Here is a 16,287-nt window from a genome sequence, read left to right as displayed (position 1 = left end):
GACAATCTGATTTGGGGAAAATTAAACAAAAAATAAATAAATGTGACACAATTACAGATATATTTCTATGGTCTAATATTTCTCAAATTAGTTTTTATTCATCCTTACTTAAAATGTAGCTTCGTAATAAACCAATCCTCCGAGGGATTCTAAATGAGCTAATCAACCAAAATGGATGGATGGATGGATGGATGATAATATAGCAGAAAAGGTTTTCAGACAGCAAATGGCTGTTTCCTGAACAAAAATGATGAAAAACATCCCTTAGTAAAACATACCGTTCACGTAGTGCACAAAAATATGGTTTTGTACTGTTTTTTAGTTAATCTGTATTTGTTACAATAAAATAGTAACTTATCTGTTGAGATAACATAAATCATTTTTAGCCAAGAAGTATATATCCTGTTGCAACTTCTTACTGTTACTGATCATTGCTAAAGGTAAATCTATACATGGTAATCTTGCTACCCAGCCTTACGTGACACAGAGCATTGTGCAAACAAACAACACTGTTCACATACTCATGGAAATGTGTCTGTGGTGTTGACTGAACACTGAACACAGTGAGGTGCTTAACCTCTCTGGGATCTAATCATGACATTTTTAAATGATTTATTTCTACATATAATGTTATTTGTCAGGGAAGACATCTTGCATAGAGATCCTTTGATTATAAAATGCATGTATAAGTACATGAGAAGAAATATTTTCTAAAGAAAACGCTATTTAAAAACACCGCAAACAACATGTAAAAGAGATATAAGGTTAAAAAAAAAAAAGATGCTCTCTAATACAAATAGCAATTCATGATAGGCTTCATACAAACACTGCAAACAGATAATCTGTTTCTAGTAGGAAATAGGAAACCTGAAGGTGAAGATTATTATCATGAATACCTCAAGTGGAAGCAGTTTTCAGAGCCGCAGAGCTGAAAAAACACATTTTCATAAGAACTGTGAACACACATCTCTGTCATCCTGATAGAGACAGGCTGTTTTTATTTTTATTTATTTGAATATATTTGATCAAATGTAAAACCAAACATTTGAATTAAAGATTTTACAGTTTCTGACTAGCAAACCTCAATACCATCAAAATAAGGGAACATTATTGATACATATTACATGTTGAATGTCGAACATGTTTGTTAGCTGAGATTTATTCATTAGACACCAATTACAAAATAATCTTTAATAAATCTTTTATTCCGTTACTTTTCTGTAGGTTTGGGGCTTTTTTTGAGCTGGTGTAAAATAAAGTATCTTAGGTGAAATGTCCTGTTTGTCTGTAAAATAAATGATGTGTGTCGGAATGAAACTTCACTTTGAATCTCTGTACACAGGGATCAGTGTTCATCCCTTCCACGGGCAACAAGGTCATACCAATATTATAATGGAAGACTCTGTCTATTTACAAATAATTTTCTGTACTGTTAGTACACAATTTATCAGACATGCTGTACATTAGTTAAACTTACAGCCTCACCTCAATCTCAAAATGACAAAATGCAATTCCATTTATCACCACCAAGTGGCGCTTATACACCATATTCAACATTATTTAGAAAGGCGCTAGAAATTATGTATTTTATACTGTATTTGTTTTAAGGCGCCCAGTTCAAGCTTATATGTGAGTTAATTCAAACCCCAACAGACCTGTGGCCCACCTCAGGTGTACAGACTGCAGTTGACTGATTCCTTCTCATGTCTGGAAGGGTATGCAGAGCCTTTTAAGGAATATTTGAAATATTTTGAAAATTTGAAATATCTTTTCTTGCTGAAAGAAAGCGAATGATCATAGTTCCAAAATGTCAAATTAATCCTAATCATCAACAGATTTGTCTTTGTTGTAATTTCAGGTCTGTATTTGAAATATGCTTTCTTTAAAAAAAATAAAAATGCAAACACCGGCAACACCAATGGACAGAAAATACCCATGAAGACAAAGTGATGAAGCAGTACCTCTAGACTGTAACAGTGGAAAATAGAAGACCACATCATTTTGGAAAAGAATAGTCACGAACAGTGTTTAGCCTGAGCAGTCGAACACAACCAGCAGAGAACAGTCTGGGTTAACAATAAACACATTTCAGGAGTTATAAAAGGTTCATGGCTATTATGATAAACTGCAGATCATGTCCACACATACTGTGTAATGCATTGTGCAAGTCAAATTATATTCTGGGGCCAAATTGTGTTCCCAAAGAGTTGTAGCACATTCATGAACATGAAATCAATATCCAGATGGACAAAAACAATGGCGGGACCACTTCATATTGGAGAATCAAAGGAATGATTGAAGGAGGCATTGTGGGACATACAGTACAAAGGCTACATAAGGGTTAGAATATCTATTCACACACTGTACACTCTCTTTAATACAATTCACTGTACATGATCAACACTAGCAGGCTAGCTCTACAACTGTCTCTTTCTCTGTATAGTAACTGAATCTGTCATCAAAAATAAAGTTGAGATTGTGTCTCCAATGTGTTTACATTCCTGCTTCAGTATATAATGCTTTCTCTCAAAGGTAGACCTGTAGGGCACAATGCACAGAAACAGTCATTATTCCCATTATACATAGAGTTGATTATTCCCATTATATCAAACAGGTAAGGAACAGGTTCACCAACACCTCACCGCCGCTGGATGCCTTGTCAAAGTGCTGCTGCTCAGAAAACACACAAACATGTGACTAGAGACGTCTACACAGACACACACACACACACACACACACACACACACACACGCTCACACACACTGTTCCTGAGAATGAATTGTAGGATATTCAGTTTGGTTCTACTCTAAAAAAGAAATGAAGAGGGAAATTTAACCAAAGCAGCAGTGCTCTGATATAACCGGCATCAACACACCTTCATTGACAAAAACAGGCTTCAATGGTGTAAGTCCAATAAAAGCATGGTGTTCTGTATTCAATATATAATGTAAGAACTATAGATCTAAGGCCAAAGTTTCTGCACCAAAAGCAGCAGCATGAATCAGTGAAACAGGATGGTTCCATTCACGATAGGTAAATATTGTGCAATTATCAGAATTGTATTGTACTTTGCATTTTAAAGTTGCTTTAATCAAAATTCCCTATTAGCAATGGATCATAGGATTATATGTAATGTAAACGGCAGTAAATTAATACCTGATTGTATTATTACAATACTAAGTACTACGAATGATTAGATTCCTTCTTCTTCTTATTTTGGTTTTATTGCCCGTAACTTTTCCTTTATTTTTCAACTGAGGTCAGTTTGCGAAGAGCAGGAAATTTTACTACCTGGCCAGCACACCAAATAGCACAGAGAAAAACTAACAAACGCCCGGTGAATACAATGAAGAATTTAGGCCAGACTGAAAGCCAGACGTTTTGCTGAGCTATTGATAAGGACCAAAACGAAGCTAAAAGTGAATGATCTGGATTTATAGTCATCACCACCTGCAGCAGAACCCTTAAATGAATGTCAGCATCGCAATGCATCTCTGGATAGTTATGCATTTGTTTGCAAGCAACTTTGCCAAAGCAAATCTAAGATATTAGTGTTGTATGTGGTCAAAGACTTAAATGAATGCAAATTATGTAAATATGAGTTATAATGTAGTACATATCTTTAAATAAAAGCAGATGCAAACATACTTTGAAAATAAAAATGAAAGTAAATCTGACATGAATTCCTTCAGAGTGCACCCATATGCGCACCTGCTGTCACTCATTTTAAGCAATAAAATCCAATTCTCAGTGGCGTAGCAAACAACATGTGTTTTACTTCCCAAGTCACTATTAAGGACAGAAATCAAAGACATACATTCAGACCTTTCCAATCTTGATAATTGTGGATTTGTAATAATAACTGAGCTCACATGCAACCATAAAATCAAAACTTAATCCTGTCCTCCATCTTACTGCCACAAAGAAAAAAACACACTCAGGCCCATACACCTTCAGGAGAACAGACATCCTAAATGCTATGGGAAAAAGTCATAAAACTCATAGAAACAAAAGCTGCAGATATCACAGCTGCAACAAACCACCAGAGAACAAACCAAAAACAGAATGAGTCAAAACAGGATTTCCCACTTTACACATGCTGACATCTGGGTCTGTGCTAGTTCATTTGATAGGAGGAATGGTTGACACATCTCCGTCCGTCAGGTTTATTAAGACACATGACAGAGGAGATCCAGCTCGTGATAAGTAACATGCTCATGTGCCTGACTTCCATTCATACTCAACATTCATGCTGCATTCATTTTTGCTTTCAGCATTGATTGCACTGATCTCATGTGTGATACCTCTTATGAAGGTGCTCTACTGTACTTCATAGATATGACTTGTGTGTAGAAAAAAGAAAACATGTTAAATATGGTGTAAACTCTTCCTATATTACAGTAGCCTCGATAAAGAGAAATAAGAATGGGAGGGGAACATTAAGAAAATCGCAGGCAGTCAAAAATTCTTTCAATTTCTCTCAAAAGTCTGCTCTTTTCTTCAAGCACCTTTCACTCCCAGAGCTGGAGCGGCCCTCTATGCTGATTTTAACCTCCTGAGGGATGAAAGAGGGTTTGGGCAGAGTCAGAGGCGGCTCCTCCTCGGCTCTCTCAGTCTGATCCCGCTCTGGAGCCGACCAGCGTCTCTTGCGGACTGCAGATCTCTCCGGATCACCACACTGAGTTTTGGTAAAAGCAGACATGTCTGTTTTCACTGAATCCTGTCTTTCTTCATGAATTCCCGAGACTGTCGGCATCCGTCCTGCTCCGTAGATCCCGTTCCCTTGTCCTGGAACCTGTCCCAATCCTGGTGGTAGCTCAAACCCTTGTCCTGGTCCGGTTACCTGCTCCCTCTGCGACCGGTCTGTGCTGGAAGCCTTCATGAGGAGACCACTGTTACTGTGTGCAGCGTTGGGACTCAAGCTATTTCTGCCAGCAGTGTCCAACGTGTGACAGGAGTCAGAGAGGTGACCAGTCTTTAGCTTGGTCCCCAAGGGCTCGCTGTCTGTTACTGAACCATTTCTCAAACCACGGAGGGTCAGCGACACACAAACATCACCCACACACAGCTTAGCGCAGGACAGCTCAAACAGCTGGGTGGTCCGGTCTGGGCAGCAGGATGACCAACCCTGTCCAAAAACAAAGAAGGGATACTCCACCAACACCTCAACACACACCTGGGAGTAAGCACAGACACAAATAGATTACTTTTAGTAACTTTTAGCTACTTTGGAAACAAACTAAAATATTTGTGGAGGAGTGGAGGTAAGTTTGTCACACCAACAGAGGCTGAGTGTTCCAATATGAACTATTACATCATGTGCAACAGCTGTAATGCTCGCAGATTCACTAATATAATAAGAATGCAAACACATCACAGCGAATCGTAAATGACGTCCAACTTTTCAAAATTAAAGTTCACTTAGACATTGAGCTCAATTCAATTTGTCCATGTTGGAGTTGCATTTTTCCGATTTCCATTGTAGGTTGAACAAATCACAAATAAGCAAACTTCTGATTTAAGTTAGTATCATTAAAAACTCAATGAACAAACAACATCAGAAGACATAACAAAGACACCACCAGCCTAGACATCCATATCTTTTGACTGCGAACTTTGATGGACGTTTTAGCAAAAACGTGAAGCAATAGATGGCAAGACTTAATGAAAGACTTAAATGATGTCACCAAGTACGATTTAAAAAGATATGGCTCAGACTTTAATACTTCAGCAAACCAATAATACATATTTTCATTCAATGTGTTGTTTGAAAGTTGAAAGTTGTAAAATATTATCTTAAAATCCAGGATGATATCATCAAGATCTCATTTCTTCGTCAGCATCACACATTCATTACTCTCATGACTAGTGTTGACAGTCTAGTCGCTAGAGATAGTTTATTTTACAGCCAAAACTAGTAGCTAGTTTATTTTACAGCCAATCCATTACATTGGTGCAATTGAAAAAATGGATCTGGTAGACAAGAAGTATTGTAAGAGTCAGAGAATGATGTTAAATTACTAACTAATGATATAATGATACTATATCTATTATCTGCATAAGATATACCATACAAGTTTAAACACTTTTCAACTCAAGTTAAAATTTTGTCAACTATTTTAGAACTGTCTAACTAGCTTTTGGATATTTCCACTAGGGGGAGCCAAAGTCTTGAAGTCTAAGGTTCAACCACTATACAGTGGCTTTAGAAATGAAAAGTGATAACTAATAATCATACAATAATAATTAATTAAAATACTAACATACCTGTGCTTTGAGCTCTCCTACAGAAAACTGTATGACCACAGCATTGGGACTTTGTCCGTTGTCAATGCGTTCAACAGTGCTCGAATCAATCTTCAGCTCACTGCTTATCTCAGCACTCTGGATGAAGTCCTCCGTCTTCAGGTCCTCCACACGCTTCAGCTCACCATCAGCCAGTTGGATGATGGAGCCTCGCATGAAGAATGGAGGAAGTGCCACGGGGGAGGAGGAAGAGGAGATGGAGGGAGAGGCTTGAATTGACACGGGGACAGGAGGAGGGACAGGAGGAGGGACAGGAGGAGGGACAGGAGCTGTGGTTGGAGAATGAACTGCTACCACTGCAGGAGTTGGGTTTGATGGTAAAACTGGCAGTGCTGGTGACTGTGCAATGACAGAGGACGGTTGATTTCCATCTGACCCAATTGAATCACACTTGGACAAGGCTGTGGCCAAATAGGCATGTGGCATGGTGGTGGATATCTGAGTCGTGGTTGCAGCAGGCAGGGTGCTGACAGTACGACTGACCTCAATGTCTGTGCCATTATTGGTGCCACTCACTGGGATGAGGAGGGACTGACCACTGGGGATGACCAGGTGCTGAGGCAACGCTGCATGGTAGCCGAGTGCATGCTGGTTTGCACTGGTGATGTAGCCAATGATGGGTGGTTGTGTTGAGGAGTAAAGATTAGCTTGCAGTTCCTCGGAGGGTAGAGTTGTCTGAATGACTGTATGAGGACCGACAGATTTGACCACATCCGAAGAAGCGAGGGAGGTGAAAGAGGAAGATCTGGACACTGGCTTCCCCACGCAGATACCTCCTTTCTCAGTCTGGACTAAGGAGATCTTATTTGAACTAGCCTCGCGGTCAGCTCCATGGTTGGGCTGGGCCACCAGCACCAGTGAAGTTTGGAGTCCCGCAGGGTTTTGGCCGTAGTCTGCTGGCACAAGGATGTGTCTGGCCTCATAGCTCTGGACCTGCGGGTTCACTGGCTGGCCTGGCGTTTTACTCTGTTTGATGACTTCCAGTTCCCCATTCAGCAGAGCCTTAGCATGGCTCTCTGGCTTCTTTCCACTTGAACCGTCTGTATACTGAACCACCAGCTGGGATGGAGCGAGGGTAAGCGTCTGAGGGAGGACTGCCGTGTGAGGATGGAGCTGCAGGTGGGCTGTGGGTGGAGTGACGGGGTGCCCACTCACAGTCAGAGGTGTTCTGCTGTCCAGATGAATGTACTGGCTGGTCACTTGGGGTGAGTTTGGAAGTGACACAGGAGCAAGTTCTGTGGGAGAGAGGCCTATTTGTACCTGCTGATCCCCTTTGGTGTTGGGGGAGATCAGGGCAGTGGTATAACCATCCAGATGGGAACGCTGGCCAATGGTGGAGTTGTTGGGTGTGGGATTTGTGTTAGTGGAAATGATGTGGGAGGAAATGTAGCCAGCATAGGGCCCAGAGCTGATGAACTGAACACTTGGTCCAAGCTGAGCAAACTGGATCGTTCCAGCCTGTTGAGGAAGGGTTGTGGGGTAGACTGCAGGCAGAGATGCCAACGGCACTGCAGACAGAGGAGTGGCTGAAGATGGGATCGAGGTGGAAGGAGACGAGGATGATGTGGAGGAGATGGGACATCTTGAGGTCTCTGCATCCCTGGATTTGCAGCGTTCGCTGGCCACACTTGCTAGCCATGCTAAGTTCTCTGTGTGGGGATTGTCAGCAATCACTGCAGCCGGAGGTGTTGCAGCTACTGCCACAGGCCTCTGTTCAAGAGCCAGGATCTCTCGCTTCTTGGGAGGAAGGCATCCATTACTCCTCTCTTGGTTGGATTTCATTGTGCCAGTGTGATTTTGATTATTTCGGTAGTGCTTTTAGTTCTTCTGGATCTGTTTTCCTGTCTCTCTTCCACTCAATGGCTATGTAGAGGGTCTGGCTTCTCTGTGTGCTACAGGGTTCTGTCTCACTGGTGTTCACTGGTAGACCCTGGTCTCAGACAAGAGGAGATGGAGTCAATCCAGCTCACAAAATGAGCTCCATAGACTTCATGAGGAATCATCTCTGACCGCTCCACGTCCTCCACGATATCTGCAAGAATCTGAGAAAAGCTCAAATCAATATCTCAGGTATTAAAAAAAAAAGATTAAACTTGCAAATAATAAATAATAAAGAGGGATAGAGTCTGAATTTATGCATCAACCTTTTTTCACAAAATGTCACTCTAGGGCTGCAAATGACAAAGCACAAAAAAACCCAAATTACTTCTCCTAAGAAGTGCCCTGCTGTCATTTCTGTGAACGTGTTATTCTGTAATTTGCCACAAGATGGTGGAACCATCTGATTCCTGTTCCAATGCAAGTCGTAGAATAAAGTATAAGTTGTAAAATACAATATATACTGAAGATTGTTCGGGTATCAGAACTAACCTCCAAAGACAATTCTCCAGAATCTGAATCAATTAATGTGCCAAACCTCAATATGATTTTGTTTTGCTAACAGGAGGATTGCATTGTTAGGCATCATAATTTGCATTGCATAAATCACATGAGAATGATTCTTTCATGCTTTAAACATCAAGACTTTCCTGAACTGTTTGCCTGGGTATGTGTGCATGTTCATGTGTATATGTGTTGCTTTTGGCTGGCATCTCAATTCAGACAGCACAAAACAACAGGACAGGAGAGTATGCTTTTGTCTTTGTTTTAACATTTTTCAGCCTCCAGATGAGTCAATAGGGCTGCTGTAAATATGACATCCAGACAGGAACTCTGAATCAGTGGGTGCATCAGAAAAAGAAAAAAACAACAATGAGAAAATCATTATGGCTTGAAATTTGATTTATGCAACAATGCAATGGAAGTGTTTGGGACTTTGGGGTATCTGCAATGTGTTTCCAATTATTATAAATAAGATTACTGTAAGATAACTGTATATGAAGTTGTGTCTGCAAGTGGCAGACTGAAATGAAATTAAACAAGCTAGGACTGATGAGGTCAATGAAACTTGTATGGACATTGAAACATAAAAAGGTACCTTGCATTGTTAACATGTCACAGCGGTAGCTAGCCATTATACAGATTTGATTGCAGGGCTACACTAGCATAAAATCTTTAATACACTCTCGTCTCTTTGTATGCATACCCATGCAACTAATACATGCACACACTAATGGTATGCAATGCATCGATTAATTCAGCAACATTGACAAGCAGCCTTTTGCTTCTCATTAGCTCTTTTTTTTTTCCAGTTTCTTTTTCAGATTGACTGTTCCTTTCTACTGGCTTATCTATGGGTCAACGCACAGGACTCTAAGTTGTTCATTAGCCAGCGGCAACACAAAGATGGAGCATGACACATACTCACGCATCCATCCTTCCGCTATTCTGCCCCTTCGTTCCTTTCAGACGACTTGGGCTATTTGACAATGCTAAATATTATTTTCATGTTAACAGAGGAGGCTTTGGACAACAAGCAGCAACAGACACGAAACATTAAGGAACAGAAGGCGACCTTGGCCATTTCCTATTTAAAGGTCACTGCATCCAAAAGCAAAACCTCCATGCAAATCACTTAATCATACAGCCTGGCAGATCAACCAGACATAACAAAGAAGGAGCGCAGCAGAGCTGTGGGGAAACAGAAGGAGGCAAATGAGGGGGAGGACAGTGAGAAAGGCAACGTGAAAAGACAGACTGAATCGTGTCGAAGGAAGAAAGAGACCAAGGGGTAAGCGAGACAACAGAAAAGATTAGTAATGTGAAAGAGGAAGCGTAAATCGGAAGAAGAGTGCTGCCTCTCCTGACCCACATTAAGTAGTGCCTGCAGCATCAGACCACCATAGCCCCCACCTCACTGAGAGATTCCCGATCAACAACACAGTCTCTGCTACAGCCTGAGCTACACTGTGCAGCATCGCTCGGTGGCAACAACCCCACCTCAGCAACACCGTGTCAAGACATCACAACAGAAGCACAAGTACCTGCTATGATTACTGTATATCAGCACTGGAAGACAAAGCCAGCCTGCATCAACTTCCAGATGTTACAGAATCACAGCACAGATACAATATGATGCTCTTAAAGAGGAGTTTTTTCCCCCCCTTCCCTCACATAACCTTTACACGACACTCCCTGCACACCACCACAGATGCAGAACAACATCCAAAAGTACCTTCAGATTTTCCAACGTCAGCCTATAATTACAATTCAGATACAAACACACACCTATGTGACAGTACGGTGAACAAAGGAAAGGTTTTAACACTGTCACACTGAGCCAGACGGTATGGGAGCCCTGAGTCTCCCCTTCCAGGACTCTGAGGCATGCGCCGGGAGATGACTACAGAGGGATGGAGGGTGGACAGGACATTCTCTGTTCCACACATCACATCACGCCGATGCATTTTAGGGTGATTGATCATGCCATCCTCTTTCATTCTCCCACGTCCGGGGCTACACAAACCACAGAAATAGCTTTATGTAGCAGTGTGTGTGTGTGCCATCTCTGTGGGTGCAGGATCACAGAAGAAATGTTTTCATTCAGCCTCCACTCTGTTGTCTCCAGGTGAGAGGCCCCCGGCGGAGTTACATCCCCTCTCTTACGCAGCGGTAGTCCGCTCCTCCCGTCTCCCACCTCCTCTTCCTCTGCCTGAGCCAGGAGTCTTCTTTCTCATTCTCCCAGAAACGCTATTCGCCCCTCGTATTGATCCACAGCCTCATATTAGTAACGTTTCGCCGTGGCAGGACGATGCAGAAAACGATAGAAAGATAGCAACTTGTTTAGAGATGGTGTGTTTGTGACATGCAAAGTGATGATTCTACGCAAGCATTTATGTACAACCTGAAGCAATGATTGGTGTGATAAACCTGTTGTCAGCACTCTTGTGTTTCACCTGCTAGACAAGTTGTACATACAGAGTGAAAACCCTGTACAGCAATTGGCTATATATAGAAAACAAAAACATCATTATCAATCTGAGCTGTGGTGTGAAACAGAGGGGGAGGCACAGTTGGAGACAATATACATGAGTGTTTACATGGGATTCCTGCATATAAATAGTAACTCCCTGAGACGTCCTTACAAACATAGCTGCTTTGACCACAGAGCGAATCGATGCAGAATACTGCTTTTCCCCCCTGATACCCAAAAGAGCCATTTTCCTGCCCCTTCTCCGTGTTGCCTGTGCCTTTAAGAGGCGGGCTCACTGTGGCAGACTAAAGCAGACAGTAAGAACAGGCAGCAGGTTCAGGCTGTTTGTCTTCACAATGACTCCAGAGTTCTGCATCACTGTTCGACACACACCAATTCCAAGAGGTGTGTGTGCAGACTTCCTTCTCGGCAAAGCACCTCTTGCCAGCAAACAGGGTCAACGCTGTCCCGCTGAACCCTAAGGCCGTGACCCCGGACGACTGGTCTGAGCCCGTACCAGCTTTAGGATGACAGTGGGAACGAGTGTAGTAGCAGGGCAGGAAATACTACTGTGCCGCAAATCAAGAAGAAAAGAGCCAACCCCCCCACTCCCCTCCCCTGGTTATAGTACTAAGAATAGCTCACCAGTCTCTCCACAGCCACTGCTTGCACAGCATGTCCAAGGACTCTTCCTGCCTCTCAGTGTGTGTGTGTGTGTGTGTGTGTGTGTGTGTGTGTGTGTGTGTGTGTGTGTGTGTGTGTGTGTGTGTGTGTGTGTGTGTGTGTGTGTGTGTGTGTGTGTGTGTGTGTGTGTGTGTTGGATACGTGCTTCGTAGGACTCCTCTTCCTGAATCTCTCCTTTGTGCTGCTCTCCACTCCTGGAGCGTTGCTGCTTCCTCAGCTCTGCTCGGCCTCTCTGGACTCTCTGCCCTGGAGGTTCCGATGCCTTTCACTGGGCTGACGGTGAAGGAAGTCCCCCCCACTGCTGGAGCTACCACCAAGTCCTGCGTTCGGGCTGCTCCAACGTGTGTTATGCAAGGCCACCAGAACGTCAGCTCCCTCACTGCCTGCTTGTCTCTCTCTCTCTTTCTCTCTCTGTTTCTGCCTCTCTTCCTTTCCCTCTCTACCTCCCCCCTCTTTCTCTTTTCTCTCTCAGTACTCCACACTGACACAGCTCCTCCCCCAGCCAGCCTCATCAGCCGCATCAGGTATTCATTCAAAAAAACACACTCTACTTGGCTTAGCACCCAGACTACGCTCACACAGAGAGGGAAGGAGGAGGAGGAGGAGGAGGAGGAGGAGGAGGAGGAGGAGGAGGAGGAGGAGGAGGAGGAGGAGGAAGCAACAGACGGGAGGGTGAGGGAGAGAGAGGTGGAGATCCAGAGAGGCTTTTGCTCAGACATACTGCATGAATGTGGGTAACAGTGGGAGATTCACATTGGCACATACATGCAGAGACACCAGCACATATGCACCAACAGTCCAACAGACGATTGTATTGTTTTGCTTTAGCGGTTTTGAAGCGTTGCTTCATTCTTCTTCATCCCTTTATGCATTGTAGAGTCCCGTCTCTTCATAGTCTGGCCTGCAGGCTGACGTACAATTACAGTCGCCATTTACCTTCAAAGTAAGTAACCTTCCTTCCTCCTCTCTTCCACATGAACTTCCCTCAGTGAAGGCTGGAAATTAGAATAAACAACCTGCTGCACATCCACTTGGCTCATAGGGCCCCTTTTCTACCAAGGGCCTTGTAGTTAAACCCTACAGCACTCACGAGGACAACTGGAAGATCAGCTGTACTCCTCCATCTAGACTACAGACAGGAGGAAACACAGCCAATACATTGAATTCCTCAGTGCTACCCCTACGTCGAGCCCACTAGATAGGGTTTCACCTGCAAGCTATCGCAAACTTCCTACGATCACATCCTACAACAAGGTGCCAATAATTAGTGAGGTAACATCTTAACTACAAATAATATTGCATTGCATTCACACATGCTCGACCACCAAATGGTGTCTCCCCCAACTGCCAAAAAAGTATTTTCTGTCTCATCTTTTCTATGGGGCTGTGACCTCGTCCTTAAGCTCTAAATCTAATTCTTTGAAAGGGGGGGTGAGGGGAGAAGCTCCAAGGTTCTAGACAATACCTAAATGAAAGAAAAATGGCAGAGGCCTAGCATGAAGTGTTCTATTCAACTACAGGAGACTGTGGTTTTCGTGCCTTGAAATGTATCACTGCACAAAGGTTAGAATTAATGTCAGCCAAATTTGTTCAAATAAGCTTTCCTGTGAGAATGTTCAAATCCAGCCGGAGCTGCATATCGCTACCACACTGAGCAGATCAGGAGCAGACTGTCACATGTATTAGTGATGTAATACTTTCGATTGTCATCCACCAAATACAGTGTAATTCATCCCAATTTCAGGTGTTACGTGAGTTCAGTATATATTGATACTGACACGCTGACATGTAGACGAGGGAAAGAGATGTCACATCGCAGAGATCATGATCTAGGACAGGTGCTTGAGCTAATTCACAGCTGATTTGAGCACAAACAAGTTCACATCACCGTGCACTCTGTAGTCATGGTTGAGAGGTTAGCCCACATCACAGTTCAGCTGAGGACAATGGTACTGATGTTTACATCCAAATCTTTCACGAGAACAAGTCTCTTATCCACAAGTAGTCATACATTTTTGTCTGTCTGGTAATACGTTAAAGTTTGGTGGAAAGAAAAGGCTTCCAACACCAAACTGCTCACAAGGTCAGAGCGTTGAGTCATGAAAAAGCAAACAACAAAACATCACTTCTGAGATTTGCAAGCGTACTTTGTGGCACTTTGAACACAACTCAAAAACTTGTCAAATTACAGACAAATACGTATTTGCGTAAAAGGCACCACCGAGCAGCAACCATTGACATATGGCAGTGATGTCATTCCTTTGGTTGAATGATTCAGGAAAGGTAGAAACAAATTTTAAAAGACGACACAACTATATGTGATGCCAACTGCTGGGGCAGATTTTATTACAATCCATGCTACCATTTTAACTACGTAATGACATAAATTCACAGAATCTGATACAGTATACAGTAATTAATAGCTTGTGTTGGGTGTGTCAATGTTTTCAAGGCAAGATCTAGGCTTCATTCCATTCCATACTGAAAGAGGTTGGATGGGACAGCTGTCGTCAGCAGCGATTGCATGACTAAGGAAAGTAGCAGTGACCGTGCTTGAGCTAAGCTGCATTTTAAACTTGGCCAACTTGCATTACAAATAAAACCATAACAGCTGTGACAAAAAAAAATATTTGAGAGAGTTTATGGAGAATTAGATTAGCTTCACAGCTAACATTATGACAGACTAAATCAGCTTTGCAATCAAGTGAAAAAGAAAAGATAACTAGCATTATTTTGAGCTTATCTTTTATACAGAGAGGTTACTGTCTTTAAATGGTCTTAAATGTCACATGAACGACAATTGTGTATTTTTTTTTTTTTTTTTTTTGCTACCTAGCTTTGACATTGATGGCTTGATGCTGGCCCGCCTAAGGTGAGTATAAGGCTTTTTGTTTTACTTGTAGGGCACCAATCATTCAACATGAGTTTGATGCTTCATAACCAATAATCTTGGATGTTGTTTAAGAAAAGATTCCATTTGGAGATCGCGGAGATCACTTTCTATCAGGTTTGAATACATTGCACATTGTCCAAGATTCCACACACATATTATGACATTTTGAATGCTTGTGAGTAAACTGATTCAGTCTGTCCATCAAATACTTGCTTAATAAAAGGGACATGGTTGGATCTTAAAAGCGTGAAATGTAAGTCCTAACCTTTTGTGTAATCTTAGCACACACTAATTCTAGGTGGATGTTTAGTCAGGTATCACACCATTATTTAGCATCACCCTTTCTCTGTTATACTGTAATTGGTTCTTGTTAGCTCCTGCCTTCCACCACAAGAGGTCATGACATCACCTTCGTAAACACATAGTTAATCCTCCAGAGATGATTTGAACAAAAAGGTGTTTGCAGGTAATATGAACATGTGCTCCGATTGTGATTATTCAGAAACAACTTCTGGAATATCATTAATTCTGTTACAGTCAAATGCATGTTTATTCTAAAGTGAAATACAGATATTTATCCTAGTCACTAAGAAAACATACAGCACATATATCCTCATTATACACCATGGACTTATACTGAATATAACTTTATCTGAAGCCTTGCTGAAAAGTCAGGATCAATAAAATTTAACTTGGGAGATTTGCAATCAGTCAGATGCTACTTAAGACTGTTTCATTACTGTGGTTCAACCATACAGGATGCTTTACTAGCCTTGCTACATGTGCCTTTTACTGAGTGCACCAACCACTGGTGGATACCCCTACATGTTGATGTAATGCTCACATTCTGTAATGAGGCCTGCTCTGAAGCATGACAGGTTCTGTCACAGTATGAGCAATAACAGCTGAGAGCTGAAAGCTCCGATCGATAGTGGTATCCAAGTAGAAAAAATACTCATGTACCAATCTGCAGCACCATTCCCCAAACAATCTGATAAGAACTAATCATAAGACACAACTTTTTCCAGGTCACAGCCCACTCACCTGTCACATTGAAACACTTGGATGTCACGCATCACGCTCAGATTCAGCTCCGCATCCACACCACACTAAAAACTTGCGTGAAATGAGCTTCTAACGCAGCAGACATGTCCAGACATGTAACACCGATCCTCTGACACACAAGACAGGGACGCATGTATGATGCAGTCACACTTGGGAAATAGCAACCCGTTTCCCTTGTGTGATTGTTTAGTTAAATTAACTCATTAACAATAGGAGAAAAAAAATAACTTCATGAATTCCTGCTCCAAACAACTTGCAAAACTAGTAGCAACATTAATCAGTGAGAGATTTATTCAGTGACACGTTGGAGAAGGAACTCAGATTTACTTTGGTAAAATTAACTACTAACAATAAGAATCACCAAATAAATCAATTAGCTTAGCGTTATTGCTAAGTCATATCACATTATTAAACCATTCTCTTTAAATTATTCTGGATTTTTTTTTTTTTTTTTTTTTTTTACTCACCGTTCCTGTTGAAACAAGAT

At 42.0% G+C, this 16,287-nt stretch overlaps 1 protein-coding gene across 3 annotated transcripts; it reads right to left on the bottom strand.

Moving 5' to 3' along the window:
* Window positions 1-60: 60 nt before the first annotated feature.
* atxn1b (ataxin 1b) lies at window positions 61-15,852 on the bottom strand. 3 transcript variants are annotated; one of them, XM_068322784.1, is made up of 3 exons: window positions 15,780-15,852; window positions 6,268-8,348; window positions 61-5,176 (listed from the first exon to the last, which is right to left on the bottom strand). In XM_068322784.1, exons 2-3 carry the CDS (start codon window positions 8,086-8,088, stop codon window positions 4,481-4,483), a joined length of 2,517 nt encoding a protein of 838 aa, XP_068178885.1. In that variant the 5' UTR covers window positions 8,089-8,348; window positions 15,780-15,852; the 3' UTR covers window positions 61-4,480. The 3 variants fall into 3 exon arrangements, with proteins under 3 accessions (XP_068178885.1, XP_068178882.1, XP_068178884.1); XM_068322781.1 differs by lacking the exon at window positions 15,780-15,852 and adding an exon at window positions 11,804-12,327; XM_068322783.1 differs by lacking the exon at window positions 15,780-15,852 and adding an exon at window positions 11,988-12,327.
* Between the last annotated feature and the right edge of the window lie 435 nt (window positions 15,853-16,287).

This window comes from Antennarius striatus, chromosome 9, assembly GCF_040054535.1.
Source record: "Antennarius striatus isolate MH-2024 chromosome 9, ASM4005453v1, whole genome shotgun sequence".
In the NCBI taxonomy this organism is placed as follows: domain Eukaryota; kingdom Metazoa; phylum Chordata; class Actinopteri; order Lophiiformes; family Antennariidae; genus Antennarius; species Antennarius striatus.
The sequence above is the reverse complement of the archived record's forward strand: the minus strand, read 5'-3'. Positions and strand labels throughout refer to the sequence as shown.

Coding starts and splice junctions, on each gene's coding strand:
- atxn1b (XM_068322784.1), bottom strand. CDS start 8,088: ATGAAATCCAACCAAGAGAGGAGTAATGGATGCCTTCCTCCCAAGAAG. Junction 5,177..6,267: donor TAGGAGAGCTCAAAGCACAG/GTATGTTAGTAT, acceptor GCTTACTCCCAG/GTGTGTGTTGAGGTGTTGGT.